Source organism: Onychomys torridus, chromosome 4 (assembly GCF_903995425.1).
Source record: "Onychomys torridus chromosome 4, mOncTor1.1, whole genome shotgun sequence".
Classification (NCBI taxonomy): Eukaryota; Metazoa; Chordata; class Mammalia; order Rodentia; family Cricetidae; genus Onychomys; species Onychomys torridus.
Window position 1 is genome coordinate 115,693,265 of NC_050446.1, and position 20,175 is coordinate 115,713,439.

Below are 20,175 nucleotides of genomic sequence, written 5' to 3' on the forward strand. Positions count from 1 at the left end.
GCCCAGCCGCCCCCTTACTTGGTGACTGCCCTTTGCTGAGTTCATGGCCATTCTCCCTACTGGATCCTATCCAGGACACTGAGATGCCCTTGAAGAACACCCCGTGCCTTCTCTCCTGTCCTCAATCCCGAACCTGTGAGGTTTGCTGGTTTACTGATTTGTAAAGCCAGCTTCTAACTGTGACATGCTTTTCCAGCTTCCCCAGCCTCCACAAAGACGGGGCAAGCAGGGAGTCTGTCTGGCAGTCCGAAGCCTTTCTCTCCACAAGCACCAACACCAATCATGACGAAGACAGACAAGACCTCCACCACTGGGAGCATCCTGAACCTTAACCTGGGTCAGTGGCGTTTTCAGAAGTGTGTGTGTGTGTGTGTGTGTGTGTGTGTGTGTGTGTGTGTGTGTGTGTGTTGGCAATGGCCGCTTCTGCACGTCCTTTTGTGAGTGGTTTCTGGCCATTGAAAATGTAAGAGCTTTGGTGGATGGCGGTGAGGGGTGTGCCAGAGGAAGGAACAGGGTGAAGGGTGTTCCTGAGGCTTGTTGGCATGCAAAGGTGTTTTCTCACAAATTATCCTGGGCCTGTCCTTACATGTGATCCACATAAACCAGTTTCCTCCTGTGGGACTGAAGCAAGTTTCATGAGTCTTACCATTTCTGGATGGGTATTCTGATAATTTCTTTAGTTCCCCTATTTACGGTGAGTATGAGTGTGCTTGCCCAGTGCCTGTGGAGGCCAGAAGCTGTCAGATCCTCTGAAACCATTACAGATGGCTGTAAGTCACCATGTCAGTGCTGGGAACCGAAACAGCTAGGTAACACAGCTAGTGCTCTAAGCTCCTGAGCCATCTCTCTGTGTAGTTTTGGTGCCTGTCCTGGATTTCGCTCTGTAGACCAGGCTGGCCTTGAACTCACAGAGATCCACCTGGCTCTGCCTCCCAAGTGCTGAGATTTAAAGCGTGTGCCGCCACCACTATCCGGAGCTCCTCATTTTTTTTTTATGTTAATTTTCATTTCCTGATTTACTGGCTTTTATACCCACAGGCTTTCGATTGGCTATTTTTTCTTTGTACTGTTAGAGGTCAGGCCTACGTAGAGATAGTGTTTGTATAAGTGACAGGGTTTACCCACATAGTTCTAGCTTGCAGTTAATTTTCTATGCAGCCTAGGAAGGTGGTACTCATGCATCCCAGGGAGCAAGGGGCAAGGTGAGATTCCTGGGGTCTGTAAGGTTGACATGGGCCTGTAGTTCCTGTTTCACTGAGTAATTGAATGCTGCCACCTTGTGGTCAGAGGCTGGAGGTGCATCGGAGTATCCAGTGCTTATGAGGGCCTTGGCCGACGGAATTGAGTTGGGGTTAGTGTTCAGAAGGAGCAAGGGCCCTGAGCCACTGGAGCAGGTAGAGGTCAGTAAAAGGAAGAACAGGGGGCAGGAGGACACAAAGAGGAATCATCTCCAGGGGTTTGTGATGCCCTAGAGACCTTGGGACGTAGCATTTCCTGGGGGGAAGCCCACCTGTGAGGCATTGGATGAGTTCACATCCAGGCCCATGCCACCTGTAGTGCTGTTGTGGATGGTGGCATAAAGACCTGAAGAGGTGGTTTGGGGTCCCCAGGGTGACAGGGTTGGAGGCCCCTGGGGCAGTCCTCTTCTGTCCACATCACCTATGTGCAGCCTGGCTGGCGTTGGATTGTCAAGGTCCTTACTAGGAGTCCACCCAGAACCACCAGCCAGTCTCTCACTTGATTCAAAAGGGAGCCAACTGCTGTCTTGGGGACATTTGTTTTAGAAAATGTGGTTTCTTTGCTTGGGGCCGCCTCCCACCTTCATGCTCTGAACAGAAGCACTGAGCAGAGTGTTCTCACGGTGACATTTCCTCTTTGCCAATCAAGCCTGGCAAGAACAGTTCCTTCTGTAAACCAGGGCCGCCCTGGGCATCCTCGTGACACCATGGGTCTTTGAAGTTTGGCTTGATGGGTGGGCGCAGCAGTGGGTGGCCCGAAGGTGGCTCCGGAGAAGCCATGATTCCTGTCTTGTCTTCCCTCCTAACTCCTACATGTCTCAGCTCAGCCTGTGGGGGTGAGAACTTTGGGTATGTGGATGGGTTCCTGGGATGCAGTTTTTCTCTCACAGAGGGATGCACTGCTGGGGACCCAGGAGAGCACTGTGTGGGTGGGAAGGCTGAAGGGCAGAGGGGAATGCTGGGTGATTTGGCATTAGTTGTCTGCCCATGTGACATGGGATCCAGAATCCTGGAGGCTGATGGGAGATTATTGTCCAACAAAGCAGGGTTCTATTTAAAACAGCACATGGAAAAAGCCAAATTAGAGAAATGCGAGGCAGACCAGCAATGGCCTGGTTTTGACTCCATATTTGGAGTGGATTATTTTATTTCTCCATCTCTTCCTTTTCCTTTTTGAGGCAGGGTCTCATAATGTAGACTTGGCTGGCCTCGAACTCTGCCTGCCTCTGTCCCTTGAGTGCTGGGATTAAGGGCATCTCTCTCTTCCCTCTCTCATGCATTTTTTTCCATGCCTGTGTGGAGGTCAAAGGGCAGCTTCAGGAGTTGTTCTTTCCACTCTTCAGGTCCCAGGGCCAGAACGCCAATTGTTAGGTTGAGTGACAGGTGCCTTTCTTTTCTTTTTTGTTTTTTTGTTTTTTGAGAGCTCAGCCTGACCTGGAACTCACTATATACCTAAGGCAGGCCTTGAACTTGTGACCATCCTGCTTCTAGACTCCCGCTTGTTCTTGTCTCTGAGGGAATTAGCAGCGCAGCAGGTTGACACTCTTGAAATGCCATGTGTGTCCTTGTCCTCTGGTGATGCTGCCGACAGCCTTGGGAAGAGCATTGTTGTAATTCTGCTGGCATCCCTCCTGTTCCCTGTCCCCTAGGTGACACTGTCACCTGCCTTCCATCTCCTGCATGTGTCTATACCTTTGCTTCTGAGTTTTATCCCTGGCAATGCCTGGTTCCTAGGATGTTGGGTACCCCTGGCTGGGGGTGGGGGTGGGGCTAGGGTTTCTACTAACCCTGAACCGGTATACCCCACCACTGTGGCTTTTCTGAGCCCCATGTCATGAGTAGCAATGCAGAGGAGCTCAGGGATGCCTGTATTCCCGTTTCCATGCCATTGCTTCCTCCCCATACCACGGCTCCCTGCCTGTACCCCGTTTCCTTCTCTTAGAAAGGTTGTCTGTTGATGCTAACATAGGAGTCTGCGCCTGCGGTGTTAGCACTTGTGTTTGCCCCAACCCCATCTGTGGGTAACCTGGAACCTCCATCCTTGCTTGTGGACACGAGGTGGTTGTCCATTGATACGGAAAATGAAGACATTTCTGCCCACGTGGGAGGGCAGACCACGGAAATGAAGGGAGGCCAGAGGCCTCGTGGCCTTGCCATTTGGAGACAGTTGCCAGATTGCCCTGAAGTTGCTTGGCTTCAGGCTCCCTTGCAGAAATGGAGGAGTGTGCCTTTCTGTCTCGAGCATGGCTATTTTTCCTCCCTGGTTTCCATTTATAGCTGGGGCTGTCTGTATGTCAGCTGAAATGTTCAAAACGCTGGCAGCAGGCGGGGATCTGGAGGCGCTCCCAGCGGACAAGGGCAGGGGTAGATGTCCCTGAGATAAGAGACTGCCTGCCGCTCTCTCTCCACAGAGGAGGGGAGAGTCCAAATCTCCAGGACAGATTATGTTTGGCTTAAGTCCCCAGAAGCCTGTTCTTAGACCTGATCCCAGCCCTCATCCATTGAAATGAATAAAAATAGTTTGGATAAATATAATAATAGGTTGTTGGCCAGAGAAGCCTAATTTTGTAAAATGGGGGATGGCTTTGGATTATAGTATTACAGAGTTTAGTCTTTGAGACGCGGGCATACACAGTAGCCCAGGCTGCCCTGTTTGCTGTGTAGGTCAGGCTGGTCTTGAGCTGTGGCAATCCACGTGCTTCAGGGTACAGTTAAGGAGAATGTCTACTCACAGACACATGCATTTATTTACATGTCAGGCCAGCTCTGTCTCCTTGCCTGTGACATGGGCTCACAGCAGTTAAGGCAAACTGTGTTTCCTTTACTCACAGAGAGGATAGGTCTGATAATTGGGTCCCACCTTCAGCGGCCCCGAGTGCCCAGCCCTCCTCCAAGCCACCTGAGGCAATGCTTCAGATGCTTGGAGACAATGGGTGTGGGGGAATAGTTTTCCACTTTGTTCTCTGGTACACTTAAATAAGCACTCCCTCCCCATCCTTGAAAGCCCCCTGAAGCATGCCTGTGTGTGCTCATGGGAACACGTGTAGAGGAGGCCATGGAGATGGATGCTAGGGCCAGAAGGCCAGGGGAGACCCGCAGATGGGCCTTGCTCCTTCCGAATCCCTTCCGGACTATTCCAGCTGATCCTGGATGCACACAAGAGCAGGTGTGTGCACAGACCATCGGGACTGCTTGTCTTTCTTACAAAGGTGCTGCGGCACTTGCTATGAACATTCCTTCCCTTCCTTCAGGAAGGGGTGTGCATGTGTGTGCATGTGGTCTCTCGTGTTTGGGGGCATCTTCTCACAGTGGGGCCTACATTGTGGGGAGGCAGGAGCTGGGGCTGTTTGGTGCTTCTGTCTATGTGTCGGTTGGCAGGGGCTTTCGGGAGCTGTTGGATGTTAGAGAATGCTGTGCCGTGGGAAGGCATGGGAAGGCGTGGGAAGGTGTATGGCTCAGGTCAGAACCCAAGAGGCGAAAGCCTTGACAGCTCTTCCTGTCCAGCTCTCAGGTCACTTTTGGATGACCTCTGTCATAGCAGTGGAGACCCTGCACCTGTGGTGGCATGGAGCAGGGAACGCAGCTCCAGTGGGAGCTGGCTCAGAAGTGGTGGCTCTATCGCTGATAGGATCCTGAACCCATGTTTGGAATCAGCTGGCGGGGATGTTGTAGGGAGCAGGCCAACTGAATGACAGGTCGCTCCACCTGCAGATAGATCTCCCCTCCATTCTGGACCTCCACGGCCACCTTCCTCCCCTCCTCCCCTCTTCCGTAGCATTGGACACTGAGGAGAGGAGGAAACAGTTCAGACAGTGAACTCAGCGGCCCTTAGAAATCTGGTCTAGCTGGTCGGACAGCCAGCCCTTGGCAGAGGTAGCCAGGGCACTTGAGACCTGAGTGTCAGGCCGAGGAACTTGGGTTCTTACTTGAGAAGACCTTTCGGCCCAGGTCAGTACCACGGGAGAGCCATCCTCTGCCTCCTCCCGCCTGCCCTGGGTGCTAGCAACCAAGCCAGAAAGGACACGTCCCCCAATTCCTGTCTTTGTTGCTCAAGCCTCACCCAGGCTGGCCTGGGAGTGAAAGACCCATGGATCAGGGTGTCCTCTGGGGGTGCCATGCCTCTTGCTAGAGGGAAGCTATCTCCATACCCTGGCCAGGCCGGTGTTTCCCTATTGTTGGAGGTTGGATAGATTATTAGCAGCTTTCTCAATGCAGCTGAGCTCCACAAATGTTACTTCCAGCTGGGATAGGCATTTTCTATACTCAATCAATTGTTCTGTGGGGGAAGTAAGCAGGTCATGTGTTTCCTGTTTCCCTGGTCTCTGGGCAGCTGGATAGTCTGTTGTGGTTGATTGATTGAAAACGTGCTTAACATCCGGCTCACCTGAGTGGTGGGTGGTGGTTGCTGTCCCCTCGTGCCTGTTCTGACGAGGATGTGGTGGTGTCTTCCAGATCGAAGCAAAGCCGAGATGGACTTGAAGGAGCTGAGTGAGTCGGTCCAGCAACAGTCAGCCCCTGTCCCTCTCGTCTCTCCCAAGCGGCAGATTCGAAGCCGGTTCCAGCTCAACCTGGACAAGACCATAGAGAGTTGCAAAGCTCAACTAGGTGCGTGCCCTGACTGCCTATGCTGTGGGGACCAGTCTGGAGATGCACCTGGAGAGAAGAAGGCGTGGCCTGCCGTGATCTCACCAGCTTGCCTTGACCTCCGTCTGTTCGGCTAGTTAGAATGCGCTGTATTTCTACTTCGGAATTATTTCAGATGTGCTAGTCAGTTTTCCAAAAGGGCCTTTTGAATTTAGCAGAGGGTATTATTCTCTGGCTGAGGTAGCCTGAGAACTTCGGGTGCAAATGTGAAAGTACCAGTGTTCCAAGTGTGCCTGGCTTCTCTCCAAACCCAATGATGTCACAGCATTGTTCTTGAATGGGTCTTAAACAGCCCAAACCTCCCCTGCAGGTGTAGCCACCTACCCGCCCCCCCCCACTCTCTTCTGGAAGTCTCTCTCTGTGATTGCTTGTCTGTTAGCTGGGCTCCTTTATTTCTTTCTTGGCCAAAGGAAAAGGGGACCTTGTGGGGTGGGCCCTAGCCTCTGTGGAAGCCTCTAAATAGAGTGATCATTTTACAGGGTTGTGCCTTCTCTGTGGAAGCTGGTTTTTATCCACATGGCATATGTTCTGGAATACTGGTTGAGGTAGTAAATTAATCCAGGGAGGCTGAGGAAGAAGTGATGGATAGTAGGCCCCAGGAGCAAGGGTCATTCTGAGGTGAGGTCTTTAGTGTCAGTGGGTGTCCTGGATCCTTAAGTGAGAAGGGAGTTGTAATTAGGAGTTTTCTGGGGATGACTGAGGATATCGTCAAGTTCTAGGCTTTTTAGGCTCAAAGCTCTGACTCTGAGAGTCTTGGCCACTGTCTTCCACAGGTCAGTTAAAAAATGGGTAATAATGAAAAGCAGAGAAGGGGAGCTTTATTAGCATTGGGAAGAGGAAGAAATAAAGGGGTCCTGACAGGAGGTTTGCATACCTAAGCAATTCTGATCAAGATATTGTCTCATCTCTTGTGAGATACACTGACATGTTGTCAGGACGGTGTTAAATCTCTTTCCCACAGACAAATGCCTCTGGTTGGTACCAAGCATCAGCCTTCCCTTCAGGAGTTGCTATGGAAATGACAATTTCTCGGGGACCCTTGTTTCAATGGTGAGATGGTACAAGGGTCCCTGTTAAGGTGCCTCCCGCCAGCACCATGGCTGTCCTTGTTAGCGTGCCTGCCCCATTAGGACACTGAGTGGCAGGGACTGAGGTAGCCAATTCGGTGTCTCTTGTAGCCTTCCATAATGCTCTATTATTACGAGCAAGAATTTTCCTACCTCATTTACCAACCCCTTCCTGGACCCACTACGCTCTGCTGAGCCCTGTGTCTGTATTATTCTGGGAGTTGTATAATAATTTTCAGCTCCATTTTAACAGAAGAAAACTCTGAGGCTTAAGAGCGGGTCATTTTCTCAAGATCCCACAGATAACAGCTTCTGTCCCCTGTGCCCGATGCTTGTCCACCAGTAGCACATGCCTCTGACTGCACTATCAATCATTCCAGACCTCATGTTTGTGTGGTTGTTAGACCCTGGGGGAGGCAGCTTCTATCCCCCAACGAGTCTGCTGACCTGTGTCTTGGCTGTGCATGGCTCTTGTCCTTCCTGGGATTTTCTTCGATGTGTCCAGATCATGGCAGAGACCAGGCCATTGCACCGGAGGGAAGGCGGTATGGAGGATTAGTTGGGTTTTCTTCTTCTGGGTTTATTTGTTGTTATTTACCTGCTGTCTGAGCTGGAAGCACGCATCATGTGTGTGCACACCTGCTGTTCTGTGTCCGTTGATAGACATATGCAGGTGCGGTTTCCTCTTGCCCCCATTGTGAGTGGAAGGCCCGTGCAGTCACGTGAGCAGCACATGGAGCCAGCTGGAAGGCTCACACAGGTAGTCTGGAGACCTGCCTCCACCTACGGGGTGCAGCAGATTCTGCCTCTGCCGGTCGGCTGCTTGCTGCTGCCAGAGCGGCATCCCACAGAGGCCTATGGGAAGGTTCTTCACTTGTGACTTGGGTAGAGAATTCTCATTTTTACAAAAATGCGAAAAGGCAATGTACACAAGTAAGCCAGTGCTGCCCAGATGGGAAGTGTGAGGGTAGATGTGCATAGGGCTGAGCAGTGGCCGCCATGCTAAGGCTCTGGCCTTCTGGAGCCCTAGACACAGGCAGAAGCCTGCCTGTTCACAGTTGGGAGGGGTGTTGAGTCAGGAGCTCAGGCTTCTTGTTGGGTTCCCGGTTGATTTTCTTTGTGCGTAGACACTTGGCTGTAGACACTTGGCTCCCCCGGGCCCCTGTTCTAACGGCCCTCCCATCTCCACACCAGCCAGCGTAGCAGACTTAGCCTGAACCTGGCAGTCAGTCCGTAGGTCCTCCCCTGCTTTCTTTGAACCTTGATCACCCCCGAGTCCTCTTCCTTGCTGTCCCCACCACGATGACGACGCCAGTAGCGTGTTTCCCTCTGTCTTTCTCGCATGGCTAAGCTGTGTTTCCTTTTTGCTCTTAGGCATAAACGAGATCTCGGAGGATGTTTACACAGCCGTAGAGCACAGCGATTCGGAGGATTCCGAAAAGTCGGACAGCAGCGACAGTGAGTATGTCAGCGATGAGGAACAGAAGCCCAAGAATGAGCCGGAGGACCCCGAAGACAAAGAGGGGACTCGGGTGGACAAAGAGGCCCCCGCCGTTAAAAAAAAGCCCAAGCCCGCGAACCCGGTGGAGCTCAAAGAGGAGGCGAAAAGCAACTCACCGGCTGGCGAGAAGGCAGACCCCGCGCCTGTCAAGGACAAGGCCAGCCCTGAGCCCGAGAAGGACTCAGTAGAGAAAGCCAAGCCGTCACCTCACCCTACAAAGGACCAACTGAAGGGAAAAGATGAGATGGATTCTCCCACAGTGCATTTGGGCTTGGACTCTGATTCAGAGAGAGAACTTGTCATAGACCTAGGAGAAGATCCTTCTGGGCGGGAGGGTCGCAGAAACAAGAAGGAGCCCAGGGTGCCATCACCTAAGCAGGACGGTAAGTCGCATATACCGCCTGCAGCTTTGGACTGTTGTTTGGTATTTGTGTGCGAGGGCCACACTCAGGACCTTGCATGTGGAAGGCAAGTGCTCTACTACTGAGCTATTACACTTTGAGTGTGTGTGTCAGGGAGGGGCTCAGTCCCAGCTGGTACAGCCAGAGCCATGACTTGTACGGGGGCCTGAGTGATCCTCAACACAGAGAAAGGTAAATTCCCCAGTCATTCTAGCCACTTCTTGTGAAGTTTGTTTCAGCCCTAGGTCTGCTTGCTTAAGGTTTTGTATAGTTCGGTTTGGCCTTGAATGCTATAGTCAAGGATGACCTTGAACTTTGACCTTCACTTTGGATCCTCCTGCCTCTACCTTCCATGAGACAGGATTATAGGCATTATTACCTATTACCGGATTTAAGGGTGCTGGGGATTGAACCCATGACCTTGTAACCAGGCAAGCACTCTCCCCACTGAGCTACGAGCCCCCTCTAGCTAACTGCCTTTTAACATTCAGACAGTTGGGTGGGGCTCAGGGGTCAAGGGCTCTCTCAGTAGAAAGATCTAGCTTTGGGTTCCCCTCTTTGTGCCCTGCATGGGCAGATGTATTTTCTTACTAGGAGAGGGATTCATTAGGTGTTGTGGTACTACGGTGGCCCAAGACTTCTTGGAGCATTGAAAACGGAAGAGTCTCCAATCAGCACACAGGGCATGAATGTACCTGGACGCTGGAATTCTCTGTAATTCTTTGTCCCTTGTAGTGGAAGTGCTCTAGATGCAACTCTGGCCTTTAGCCACTAGATGGCAGCAACACTTGCCCATCAAACATGTCTTTTCCCTAGTGGGCATAGGTCCCTTTTCCCTTCCGGCCTGAGGACTCCCTCCTGAATCTTCAGGCTTGTTGCTGTTGTGATGAACAGCGTAGGCCAGCGCCCTCTGCAGTGGGCATTCTGGCAACTTCCCCAGAAGGGGCTGAGTATCAGCAAGTTTCTGACTGAGCAAGTGAGTGGCCATTGGACTCCCAACAGCATCCTTCAGCTAGGACCCAGGAATGACATCACTTAAGTACATGTGAAAGGGTGGCCGTCAAGCTGGGTGTACTTGGTGAGGGACAGCTAGGTGTCAGTTTGGACTGGGCTTGATTTCTGACAGGAGCCAATTTCTTGCCGTAACCTAGGAGGAAGCGCCCCCCTCTCCCCCGCTTCTAGCCTGGTGGCGTAGAGCAAGTCCTGGCTGTCTTGTCTGGAACCTCAGCTCTTAATAGAGACAGATTTCTATGACCACGGAGAAGGAATGAGATACCTGTGATAGGGAGGGGCGAGGTGGAGAGGGCAGAGCATGCTGGAGCTGTTGCTTAGACCTGTTGAAGGCCTCAGAAGTCTGTCTGGGGTGGAGAGGAGGTAGAGAGCATACCTTTTACTGCTCAGTAGGTGAAACTTTTCCTCCATATGAGGGCTGTGACACTTAGAATCTCCCATTCCTGGTTGGGGATTTAGCTCAGTGGTAGAGTGCTTGCCTAGCAAGCTCAAGGCCCTGGGTTCGGTCCTCAGCTCAGGGGAAAAAAAAAGAATCTCCCATTCCTTCTGAAACAGGCTTTGTGTGTGCGCATGTGTGTGAGTGTGTGCTCTCGAGTGTGTGTGTGTATGTTCTTACATATGTGTATGTGTGGGTCAAAGGACAACTTATGCCATTATTCATGGTGGCAATTTTCTTAATCTGCTGGGTCACCTTGCCAGCCTCTGAAACACATCTTTTTTTTTTTGAGCTGAGGATCGAACCCAGGGCCTTGAGCTTGCTAGGCAAGCACTCTACCACTGAGCTAAATCCCCAGCCCTTGAAACACATCTTTTGATTGAGTTGCCTTCTGTCCTGGCTTTGGGGAAAAGTTTTAGATACAAATACTAAGGTAGGTATTGTGATGCAAAGTTTTAATCCCAGCACTTGGAGGAAGAGGCAGGAGACTTAAGGGGTTCAAGGCCACCCTTGGCTACATCAGACCCTGCCTCAACCAAACCAAACCAAACAAACACACTATCCCAACTGTGGGGTCATGAACAAGAGTTTCCATTTGGGTGGGAGCCTCCTAGCAGTGATAACTTAGTTCCTTAACAGGGTCCATGCTTTACAAAAACCAGAAGCACTCTAGCAGAGCTATTCCTGGTTGGGTGTCTGAAGGAAACTTCTGTAGACCCAGAAAACCCTTATTGGATGATAGAAGGTTGAGGTAAAGATGGTTCTAGACAATCAGACTGCAACCCACAGAACCAGGGAGGCTGTATAGCAGGGGGACCCTAGGATGACTGTGGCTTATACTAAGTTTTGGTTTTACTCAATTACTGGGCAAGCCTCAATGAAACATTTCACTATTAGGATAAGAATTTATACTGTATCAAGCTGATAATAGAAAAATTAATTAATTAATTAAAAAAAAAGACGGTTCTAGAGCACAACACAATCAGAGCAGTTTTCCAAGGCTTGAGTCAAACTTACTTGTATAAACCGGTGTCCCCGAGATGGATGGATGGATGGATGGATGGATGGATGGATGGATGGATGGATGGTGGATCCTCTTTCTGAGAGGTGGCACTGCTAACGTGTCTACAGCCATGTTCCCTCTGGTCTGTCCTGAAGTGAAGGGCTTTGTGGAGTGTGGCCACTGTTCGGTGCTCAGTGAAGATGCAGACACAGCTTTTGCACCCAGGGAACTCCCTGACTACCCATCACTGGGCATTTCCATTCTCAAAGAGCTGTTAGTTAGTTCTTAGAAATGCAAAACTTGGACCTCCGGCTTATAAATTTAATGGGGCTTGTAGGTAATTTGTATTTCTTTGCAGTGATTGTTATATAGTCTGGAGGACAAATGAATTTCCCAGAGCTTTGCAAATACCCCACCCCAAACACCGGAATTCTCCCCATTGAAGAAACCATTGAAGAAATTTCTGGAATTTGTCCCACTGAAGAAATGTCCCCTACACTCTTGGTAATCCCAACCCACAGCCTGAGGAAACACTGCCAGCACACTGGTCTCTCTGCTATAGTTTTCTTTTGGGTAAAGATCACCACCAAGTAGCTGTACCTCAGAAACCAGTCAGGAGAAAGGAGCTGACCTTTCTGAGCCCCTAAAAGTGTCCAGGCTAGCTAGTCAGCAGTGATAATGACATTTATGTCACTGGCTGAAGCCCAGGTCGCCACAGCTGTTTCTTCAGGTTGGAACCCTTGCTGGACACCACAGCTGTCTTGCTGGTAGAATGGCCAGTTTAGAGCTGCTTCTAGACCAGACGAGCTGCATCTAGTGTCTGTCAGGCCTGCCAAGAGGATTAGCCAGCTCTGCCCGACACCCCCCCCCCCCTGCAGTTTCCCCACCAGCTTCACTGAATGCTGGTCTCCAGAGGAGCAGGGTGCTCACCAGACAGGAAACTGTCGCCTCAGAGGAGGCAGCAGCCCTTCTCTCTTCCATGACATCCTGTAACCGAAAGCTTGCTCAGAATCCTGTCTGGAATAACCTATGTGTTTTTCTGGGTGATCTGAATCTAAAAGGGCAAGCTTCATGAAATGCCAAGGAGTGTGGTCCATGATGGCAAAACCCCCTTGTACCTGTGTTTGGTGTGTGTTTTCTGAGCACCCTGGGTGGGGTATAGTGCAAGATGCCATTCCCACCCTTGGTTAGTGCCCCACCCAGCCCTTGGCATAATGCTTTTAAAACAACTCTTTTAAAAAAAAAAGAAAAAATTAAGGCTGGGCCACAGTGGTACATGCCTTTAATCCCAGCACTCAGAGGCAGAGCCAGGGGGATTGAGGCCAGCCTGGTCTACAGAGCAAGATCCAGGCACCAAAACTACACAGAGAAACCCTGTCTCAAAAAACCAAAACCAAACAAAAACACAACAACAACAAAAAACCCTTAAACTTTGCTATTACATGACAAGAAATCTAGTATTGTGTGCTCTCCATGAAGGGTCATGAAACATCTAGAATGCAAGCTGAAGCTAGGCTATTTGAAGGGCAGGAAGTCTAGGTTGAGTGTGTTGGGGGAAGGTTCTCAGGCCTGGGGCTGAATTCCTTTGTTAAATGTCTAGGCAGCCCCTCCCAGAGACTTTGGTACACCCTTGACAATCAGGGCTATCTAGTCTTGGAGTCCACACCCAAGTGGGCTTTTTGGCCAAGGGTTTCTCCCCTCTCTGTAGGGCTGCTCCTGGACTGGTCCCCACAGGGGGCTGGGTCTTGCCCTCTTTGCTTCTAGAAGGCTTGCCATGATGTGAGGTGGGATGTGAGCTTGCGCTCAGTAAGGCATAACTCATAGCTGTGGCAGAGGCTGTACATGTCCTTGGGCCTCCAGGCCATTCTGAATTCCTTCAGTGATCTGCCTCTGCTGGGTTTGACCCAGAACTGGCCAGTGGTTTGAAGTCTCTGCTCATGAGTCCAACCCAGTTTCTGCTTATTCCATGTCTGTCTGGCTGTAACTATAGGTAAACCGCCACCGTCTACCGTGGCTGGCAACCAGTCTCCCCCAGAGACGCCGGTGCTCACCCGCTCAGCCACCCAAGCACCCGCGGCCGGGGTCACCGTGGCCGCCACCACCAGCACGATGTCTGCCGTCACGGTCACAGCACCGGCCACCGCCGTCACAGGAAGCCCGGTGAAGAAGCAGAGGCTGCTCTTACCGAAGGAGACTGCCCCAGCAGTGCAGCGGGTCGTGTGGAACTCATCAAGTAAGTTTCAAACGTCCTCCCAAAAGTGGCACATGCAGAAGATACAGCGTCAGCAGCAGCAGCAGCAGCAGCAACAGCAGCAGCAGCAACAGCAGCAGCAGCCTCACTCTTCCCAGGGGACAAGATATCAGACCAGACAGGCTGTGAAAGGTACCTCGCCCCCTTCTGTTCTCTGTGGCGCCCATGCCCTTTTTGCCACATCAACAGGAGACAAGCCACCCCTGTTTAATTTTTCCCCCCATTCCTGTGTGTGTCATGGTCATTACAGGCCTTACCCATCCCATACGGTGTTATTTTTTAAAAAACTGGCTTGCTATTTACTATTCACTTTTGTTTTATTTAAGATTTTTTTTTTTTAGTTTTATAAATGATACACAAGTCCCCTCCTTACAGAAGGGACAGAATACGTATGTAGAACTTGTAATGTTAAATGTGGGCCCATTCACTGTCCATGTCATTGTTCACCCTTCTGTGACAATTACAAGTAACTGAAAAGCCTTTCCCAATGCATGCATATACATATGTTTTTATGCCATATACTATTATACCATCCAAGATTTCTTTTTTCTTTTTCTTTTTTACACAAAAATGGTACCATTCTTGATTTTTTTTTCCCCTCCCACCCATCAGCATGTTTTAGAGGTCTGTCTGTGTCTTATTCTTTTGGACTGCTGCGTAGTATTCCCTAATTTATTTAAACCATTCCCCTGCTAGTGGACATTTAGAATGCTTTCGGTTTTTTGCCTCCTATTAGCTATGCTGCAATGAATGTCTTTTTGTAAGATGCTTTGTGAGCATGAGTGAAGGTTTATAGATTATGAGGAGTGGTAGGTGACGATGGTTCCTTTAAAAACTAGTGCTCTGTTCCATGTAGAAGACAAGGCAGCCTCATTGCAACCATGCAGTGTAGCTACGCGATCGACTCTCCCTCAGTGCTGGAGGCCTGTCCCTGTCATACAGCTGATGGGCTCAGCCCAAGGGTGGGTCTGCACAGCCTCAGTGTACCCAGATTCGGGAGCAGTAATCTGGGCCTGGCTCCTTGGGGGAAAGGAGCTTCCTCTACATCCACCCTTTCCCCAATGCTCCCTCCATCAAAGCTCACCCCAGTGAGGAAACTCCACAGAGCTGGTGTGAGGCCTGTCCCATGGACACCTGCAGGGAAAGAGCCTGAAGAACTGGGCAGGTCAAGAATGAGCTGGGTTGATGCTCAGCATAGAAGGTAGTGGGGCCGGGCTGAGATTAGGACCACGCCCTGTTGGATTCTGTCTCCATAGAGGCTGTCCCTGTGGGTAGGGCAGGTGGGTGTAGCATCCAGACCTGGCAGTGGAGTCCTCAGCGTTCAGATAGTGAGTCCTGTGTCGGAGTGGTAAAGTTTAGTTCAACTGATAAGGGCTGGTTTTAATCAGCAATACACTGCCGCACTGTAACGTCTCTGGGACAGATTCAAGCAGCATTACTCCTCCGCCACAGGCCAGAGAAGCACTCCTGCACCCCCCATCCCTGTTCATTAAAATAGCTAAGCATTGGTTTAATCGCTCATACATAGCATACTGAACTTCTGGCCACCGTGGCAAGGACTGACTTTAATGAGTTGCAATACTGTTTTGCCACCAATTAAAGTGGTAGGTGTTGATTTTAATGAGTGCTGTGCTGTTGGACTTTTGAAGTTGTTGGGTCACGGGTCCAGCTCAGTCTTAGAATGCTTGCCCAGCATGCATAAGGCCCTGGGTTCGGTTTCCAGTACTGCAAAACTCCAAAAATGTCAAGGACTGAGATTTTAATGAGTGGTGGACTATTATCCCCTTCAGTGAAAGTGGTAGGAAGTGATTTTAATTAGTAGAACATTGGTACTATGCCACCTGAGAAAGGAGTCCAGTGCGGCTCGTGCAGGGGTTGCTGGCATTTTTAAAAGTAGAAGGGGATGGCTGAGAGAAAGGAAAATTAAACATTGACTGGGAGCCAAAGGGTCTCTGTGTGAGGCTGTCTGGTCGCTGATGAACGGTCACGCTCTTCTTATAGAGGTGAGGAGATGGCGGCCCACATCTTCAGATGTTGGCTGTGTCCTCCTGGAAGTGTTTTTCACTAACCTGGCTCTTTGAGGCTGGATCAAGTCACCTGAACTGTACCACCTTGAACTCTTAGAGATGTTGGCATTTGCTCCAGCCTTAGGGTTAGGGCCTGCTGGGGAAGAGTGTTCAGAGGAGCTTAGTCCAGGCGAGACGCTCTCGCTCATTGTTCAAAAGCTGGCTTTGGTTATGTGAAGAGTTCCCTTTCTTCGCCCAGCTGTGTGCTGGGTCGTGCTTCCTCACACAGCTAGGGTGACCAGACCCTTTGCTTTCTTAGCTGTGCAGCAGAAGGAGGTCACGCAGAGCCCATCCACTTCCACCATCACGCTGGTGACCAGCACACAGCCGGCAGCTCTGGTCAGTTCTGGCTCTGCAAGCACCCTGGCATCCGCTATCAATGCCGACCTGCCCATCGCCACCGCCTCAGCCGACGTGGCCGCGGACATTGCCAAGTACACCAGCAAAGTGAGTGGGTGGTGCTGTGGCTGTGGTGGGAGTCTTGGGGCCATGACTTGGTGGTTTGTTAAGAGGCTGAGTTGCTGACTTTCAAGCGGGTCTCTAAGGCCAATCTTGCATTTGGGTCTCAAGTTAGTTCATCTAGTTCTGATTTTTTACATGTGTTATCAGTGGTCAAAACTAGGTTTGCACTATCCCACCCAAGCACTCTACTGTTGCGTTGTATCCCCAGCATTATACTTTTTGTTTTGAGACAGGGTCTTCGTCTGTAGTCTAGGCTGGCCTTGAAGGACTCCTAAGCACCTAGGATTGTAAGTGTGCCATCATGTCCCCGCCCACCTTTGGTTAGTTCTTGATTTCTCCTGGGGAGATGTGGCCACAAAAGACACCAGAGAAACAAACGGTCCTTGCGCGGTGGACCCATGAGTTCATAAGGTGTAGGAGGAGCAGGAGTGATTCAGGCCTCTAGCTGCATCATTCACAAATGTCAGGGGTGAAGAAGTTGCCTCCCTGGACCTGGGTGCTCACAGTGAAGCTGTGGAACTTTCTCCCCAGTTTGTACCACCTCAGGGCTGGTGAATTCTGTAGCTTTCAGAAGGCTGGTGAGTGCTTGTCCCTCTCCTCCCTGGCGGGACAGTTCCAATAATCCGGAAATGCTTTCCTGTCACGGCAGTGGCCCAGTCTTAACTGCAAGAGGGCTGGGTTTAAGGTGCCTATGATTTGGCACAGTGTGCCACTGAATCTCCAGCTGCTCATTCAGGACAGATGTGACAGTACTGGAGAGTCACAGTCCATGAGCAGCTGACAGAGAAGGAATGCTGGACCAAAGTGCCAGACTTCACTGTGATACCAGCAAGATGAGATGACAGGAACCAAGCAGGCCGGGGGCTTCTGGGTGCCCCTGTAAGTCACCCACTCTCAGGACACAGTTCCTGCTGGTGGCCTGGCTGGCAGGATTGCCCACTGTGTGTGAACTTGGCCCAGTCTCCTTTTCTCTTAATTGGCCAAGGCTTGTATGACCATGGTTGAAGGGATAAAACACACACTTCTCCTTGGCATCATGGAGACCTCTGCAGTGGCCCGCAGGTGTCGGCAGATAGTGATCGTGACCCTCAGGGCTCCAGCTGTCAGCTCACCCTAAGGACGGGAATGATGCCTGGGTGAGGTTCTTGGTTGGTCACTGCCAACCTAGTGCATGCTAGCCAGTTGCCTGCTTATTGGGCTTATCACTCCCAGTAATTTAATAACTAATGAGAAGTACTTTCCTAAAATGACTGTGTGAGTGAGAACAATGTTCTTTACTAATGAGGAAATGAGTATTTAGTAATCAGTGAGTAAGCAGTTCAAGTTACAGAGGGGCGGGAGAAGAGAGTGGAGAACAGTGTTTCTCTGGGTTTTTGTTGTTTTCTTGCTTTTTCTTTTTCTTTTTTTGGATGGGAGGCTATTTATTTATTTTTCACTTATTTATTTTCTTGCTTTTTCTTTTTCTTTTTTTGGAGGGGGAGGCTATTTATTTATTTTCACTCATTCATTTATTTTATTTATTGACACAGAGTTTTGCTGTGTTGCTCAACCTGCTTTCAAATTCTTAGTAAACCTCCAGTCCTGGCCCCTGAGTCCTGGGTTATAGGTGTGAACCACTCCACCCAGCTTTTATTTAAATAAAATAAAATTTTACATGTCTGGGTCTTCTGCCTGTATGCAGGGTTAGGATTTGGTAACGCGAGGGTTCAGCACACCGCTTGTGAAATTCTTTCCTCAGAGATCAGAAGAGGGAGTCAGATCTCTTGGGGTGTGAGTCAGCAGTGGTTGTGAGCTGCCATATGGATGCTGGGAATCAAACCCCAGTCCTCTGGAAGAGCAGCCAGTGCTCTAACCACTGAACCATCTCCCCAGCCTCCTGCTTGGAATTCGTAAGCCTAATGTTAAAAATTGCTTTACTGGGTTCATAGTAGAAATGTAAAATTCTGGATGGTGAAAGAAATCTAAGGTTTATATTCCCTATAACTGGTTCTTGCCTTCTTTTTTTTTTTTAAATCCTTTTTACATGTCACTGTTAGCCAGTGCTTGTGACAGAGTCCTACAGAACCTAGAGAAACCATCTAGCCCACACATGAAGACACAGCCCTGTCCGCTCTTCTTTAGTTGACGAGATTGTTGGGGCTGGGGAGATGGCTCACAGGATAAAGAACTTGCCCATAAGGGTCTAGCCTATGATCCTGTCTCAAAGTCTGGCACCCTAGACCAGAGCTGGAGTACTCAGAGCAAGCTGGCTAGCTAAGTTACCTTGAATCGGTGAGATGTGAGTCGAGTTTTGAGAGGCCGGCCTCAGTGGAGAAGGTGGGAGGGATTGAGGAGGTAAACTCCTGGCACCGCATGTGCGCACACACTCACGCATACACACTGCGCATGTCCACATGGGTGGGCGGATGCGGTGGCTCTGCGGGTAAAGAGGAGAGTTGAAAAGGACGTGTGGTGAAGGTGTGAGAGATGGTAGCTCTGGGTGGACTGTTTAAGGTGGGGACTCAGGAATCCCTGCCCATTCCATTGCCATGCTCGTTGATGGGGCCGAGCTGTTGTTCATTTACCAAAGGGGAGACTGGTTTACTCACAGATGGGCAAACTGAGGCCTGCAGAGTGGATCTGCCACAGCTCCTGCGACCACTTAAATTCTGTCATCCTCTGTAGATGCCTTCTGACAGCCAAAAGGAAGAATGGTCTGTTTAGGGAGATATTTTCTTTGCAATTCTAAAACTGAACATGGTGACATGTGCAGGGAGCTGATGAACCAGCCTGTCCTGAGGTGTGGCCTTTGAAGGCCCAGATTTGTGTGTTTGGGCAGAGGGACGCTCTTTATTAAAGTCTACCTTTGCCGGGTTTGGAAGTGAGAGTCAGTCCATGAATGCTTCAAAGTTAAGCATTGTGTTAGTGATGGATTGGCTTGGTTATTCAGTCGTCCCACCCCGTGTCTGCCGCCCCCCCCCCCGGGGGGTGTCTTTCTGAGACAGATTTCTCTATCTCTGTCCAGGAACTCTATTTGTAGGGAGGCGGGCCTCAAACTCAAACTCACAGAGATCTGCCTGCCTCTGCCTCCTGAATGCTGGGATTACAGGCGTGTGCCACCACACCCAACTCAGTTTTCTCTTAAAGCGGTTTTTGTATATTATTGTGGTGGGTGAGGTGTGTGGGGGTCAGGAGGGTGGGTGGTTGGCCTCCATGAAATCCCAGGGCATGTGCTGCAGCATGGGCCTGCAGCAAGTGGGAGTGTAACTCCCAACACACACTTTATTCATCTGACACCCATTTTGGGTTATTGTTTTTGTAGTTAATCAATGGCATGTTCATTAGCATATTTTTCTGTGAAAGGGACAGGTCTTTTTCTTTCTTTCTTTTTTATTTTAGATTTATTTATTTTGTATACAGTGTTCTCCCTGCATGCCTGAAGGGGGCACCAGATCTCATTATAGATGACTGTGAGCCACCATGTGGTTGCTGGGAATTGAACTCAGGACCTCTGGAAGAGCATCTAGCTCTTAACCTCTGAGCCATCTCTCCAGCCCTTTTTGTTGTTAGTTTTTTGAGACAGGGTTTCTCTGTGTAGCCGTGGCTATCCTGGACCTTGATCTGTATACCAGGCTGCCCTCGAACTCAGAGATCCGCCTGCCTCTGCCTCCTGAGTGCCTTCATTAAAGGCTTAAAGGTGAGTCGGGCGGTGGTGGCGCACGCTTTTAATCCCAGCACTGGGGAGGCAGAGCCAGGTGGATCTCTGTGAGTTCAAGGCCACCCTGGTCTATGGAGCGAGAGATCTAGGACAAGCACCAAAATTACACAGAGAAACCCTGTCTCGAAAAACCAAAAATTAAAAAAAAAAAAAAGGCTCGAAGGTGTATGCCAACACCAAGTTTTCACTCATTTTTAAAGTACACACCGTCTGGCACAGGGTTTCTTTACTTGTGGTCGCCCTGCCCAGTCTGCCTCCCCTGGTTTTCTCACTCCATTGATGTGGACACCCCACACGTGGGTGCTGTTTGTTTTTTAGCTGGGAGAAGGAGCCTCTGAAAGAGAGATAAGAGTATACCAGAGGCGGGCTGGAGAGATGGCTCAGAGGTTAGGAGCACT

General features: G+C 50.2%; 1 protein-coding gene across 19 annotated transcripts in view; it reads left to right on the forward strand.

The window, feature by feature from the left end:
- Zmynd8 (zinc finger MYND-type containing 8) overlaps nt 1-20,175 on the forward strand; it is an 89,151-nt gene that overhangs the window by 52,771 nt on the left and 16,205 nt on the right. For 14 of the 19 annotated variants that reach the window (XM_036182978.1, XM_036182985.1, XM_036182988.1 and 11 more), the window contains 5 exons: nt 197-337; nt 5,691-5,843; nt 8,324-8,833; nt 13,292-13,684; nt 15,878-16,065. In XM_036182978.1, coding sequence (XP_036038871.1) covers nt 197-337; nt 5,691-5,843; nt 8,324-8,833; nt 13,292-13,684; nt 15,878-16,065 — 1,385 coding nt within the window. The remainder of the gene's footprint in view (nt 1-196; nt 338-5,690; nt 5,844-8,323; nt 8,834-13,291; nt 13,685-15,877; nt 16,066-20,175) is intronic. The other 5 variants (XM_036182986.1, XM_036182989.1, XM_036182990.1 and 2 more) reach the window with 1 other exon arrangement.